The sequence below is a fragment of the Lactuca saligna genome, chromosome 4 (assembly GCF_052625555.1).
Source record: "Lactuca saligna cultivar CGN05327 chromosome 4, ASM5262555v1, whole genome shotgun sequence".
Taxonomy (NCBI): Eukaryota; Viridiplantae; Streptophyta; class Magnoliopsida; order Asterales; family Asteraceae; genus Lactuca; species Lactuca saligna.
The window spans coordinates 68,788,460-68,791,420 of NC_136420.1; the positions used below are offsets into that span (position 1 = coordinate 68,788,460).

The 2,961-nt window shown below is 29.5% G+C and overlaps 1 protein-coding gene across 2 annotated transcripts; it reads left to right on the top strand.

Annotated features, from left to right (window-relative positions):
• Window positions 1–405: 405 nt before the first annotated feature.
• Window positions 406–2,961, top strand: LOC145038595 (uncharacterized). 2 transcript variants are annotated; one of them, XM_078986905.1, is made up of 5 exons: window positions 406–568; window positions 1,504–1,615; window positions 1,711–1,800; window positions 1,882–1,980; window positions 2,483–2,961. In XM_078986905.1, exons 1-5 carry the CDS (start codon window positions 501–503, stop codon window positions 2,801–2,803), a joined length of 690 nt encoding a protein of 229 aa, XP_078843031.1. In that variant the 5' UTR covers window positions 406–500; the 3' UTR covers window positions 2,804–2,961. The 2 variants fall into 2 exon arrangements, with proteins under 2 accessions (XP_078843031.1, XP_078843030.1); XM_078986904.1 differs by having other exon boundaries at window positions 407–568; window positions 1,495–1,615.

The window sequence follows — 2,961 nt, forward strand, 5'->3', positions numbered from 1 at the left end:
TATTATTTTTTTTTTTGTAGAAAAACCTTCTTTAGGCGATATCTTTTGAACTATTAAATTTGGATGATGTTTTTTTAGAACATTTTTAAATTATATTTACCTTTTTGAATATATTTTTTTGTTTTTCTTTTAATTAAATTTTACTGGTAAATACCTGTTACCATAAAGTTATACTTATTTGAACAAAGTATGTAGTTTTTTCGTTTTTTTTTTTTTTTTTTTTTTTTTTTTTTTTTTTTTTAAATAGTGTTTTTTTAAGCATGTCAAATTTAAATAATGATTTTGAACGATTTTAAAATAAAATTACCCTCATAAACTCTTTTTCTATTATTTGACTTTTGAGTTATACCTGAGGAGAACAAACCGTTCATTATTAATACTAGAGGTGAGCGATACATAAATTTGACTATAAAGCCGTAGTTTTCCCCCAAAATTTAAATAGAATCCCTGCAATTCTAGAGAGAGAAACCGAGCGAGCTTCGGAGCTTGTACTTGCATCAATGGCGTTCTTATCTTTCGTCGGCCGTGTTCTTTTCGTCTCTGTCTTCCTTCTCTCTGCTTGGCAAGAGTAAGCTCCATTTCTTCAACTTCAGATCAGTCTCCTTCGAAAAATTCAGTGTGTTTTGTATGCCATTGCAATCTTAAGTACTGGTCTAGGTCTAGGTGGATCGAGTTTTCGCGTTTGCGGTTTTGAATCTAAAAGTTAGAATTATGTTCAGTTCTTTTCTCTGGGATTTGTACATATTAAATGTTGTTACAAGATTGTTGGTCTGTGGAACTATAATTGGGTTTATGTATGTAATACTAGGTATTTTATTTTTTATTTTTTTGGAGATTAGTGATACGGTTTAAAAATTTAGGTGTTTTGTTTCCAGATAAGAAATTATGCTCTAATAATCTTACCTTTTACAAATTATTTTGTGATTATGGCGTAGGGTTTCTTGATTGATGAAATTTAACACTTCATTTCAATTTCGCGTCCTGAAAAGAAATTAGGCGCTAAATACAATTTCATCCCATATAGCACTAAAGATCTTGACAAGTTTCGTATCTTGATAGCAAATTTCTCAGTATTCTTTCGAGGAAATGTTAAAGTTTTGTGTTTTTTTTCCTTCTAATTTTTATTTAAGTGGACTTGCTGTCAAGTGGGATTTGTTGCAATTTTTAGAACAAATGTAGTTTGATTTTGTGTAACATTTTCAGATCCTGAGGCTTCTTTTGAGATTTCCATTATTATATTCAAAGAGTTAAGTATTTGTTGCTTTCAGATTTTGGTTTTCGAAAATGCAAGTTCCATTTTTTCCTTAGCCAAAGGAAAGATAAAATGTAACTTTTATATTCATTGGAAAAATATTCTTCAACCTTTTGCAATGATCCATCATCCATGATACATTTTATCAACATTCACTTATGTTTCCATCACTATCACTGTCACTTATACATTTTATTGATTCTTAAAGACAATACATGGACTCACTATCATGTGCTTTTTAGTGTGTATAGGTTTAATGAATTTGGAGTTGATGCATCTGCAGCAAAAATCCTTACACCAAAGTTCAACATGCTTTCAGAGCATTTCACAACTTATACAGGTTTTCAAGTGCCAAAATTTGAAGTAATGCATTTTACATATTGTTAGTTTAATTAGAGTAATGAATCATGATAGTTTACCTCCAAATATCTGTAACTTAATTTACATTGTGGATACAGATCAAGTTCTTTTTTGCTGGAGTTATAGCCATTAAAGCCCTTGGAAGCTTTCTTTTCATCTTTGATAGCACCATTGGTGCTACACTCCTGGTTAGCAAGCAACTCTTAGTTTAAAAGGACCATTTTGTCATTTTCTTTTTTTTAAGTCAAATGCTTAACATTTGTTTGCAGATTTTGGACCAGTTGATTGCTACTCCCATTTTATACGACTTTTACAACTATGACATTGAGAAGAAGAAATTCTTTCAACTTACTTTCAGTTTTACTCAGGTTAGGGAAAAAAATGAATCTTTTTCTTTTCTTTATATTTTCTTTAAATGTTATGTTACAATATGCATGGTATAATCTCATGTTATCCTCAATTAAGAAACCACATTACCTATTCTAAAGCAAATCAGTAAAAAAATTTAGGTATTATTTAGTATGATTGAATCAAGAAAGGAATAGAATGGTTCATTCCATTTGAATGAAAAAAAAAAACGTGTTTTTTAATGGAATGAAACTTGGAAAAATAAATAAATTCCATTTTGTTCATTTTCTTTCCTTAGCCAGAGAGTATTATTTTCTCATTCAATCATGGAAACAAATATTCTTTAATAAATTTCAAGTATTTAAATTAAACTCCATAACTTTTGAGTTTTGATTAGCATTTATAACTCTAGTTTTTTCTATTTATATAAATAAAAGTTCATTAGCTATAATTAAAATAATCTATAGGTTAGAGTTAATGTTATGCATTGTAATGACTGATTCCATTCCCTTGTTTTTGTAGAGTTTGTCATTGTTAGGGGGATTGTTGTTCTATGTTGGAATGAAGAATTCCATTCCAAAGAGATCTTCAATTCCAAACCATGTGATTGCAACAATGCAAACAGTCGAAAATGTACGAGATGAGTATATCGAACATTTGAAAGACGAATTAGGACAAGCAAGGGTAGAATCGGAAATAATGTTTGAAAAATTGAAGCTTACTCAAGCTCGACTTAATGAAACACAAGAAGAATTATCCCAATGTTATCAGGAAATCACTCGGCTGACCAGAGAGCTAAAGGGGAAATCTAATGCAGAAGGATTCAAACGATGGTTTAGCTAGTGTTGATGAAAATTACTGATTTAGCCTTATAGGTTAATAGTTATATATAAATAGATATATGGGATGGAAAGAAAAGGAAATGTTTCTTATTTTTTTAAGTTTTGTAATGTCATCCCAAAGTTTTTTGGTTATAATAGTAGATATGATATTTCATGATA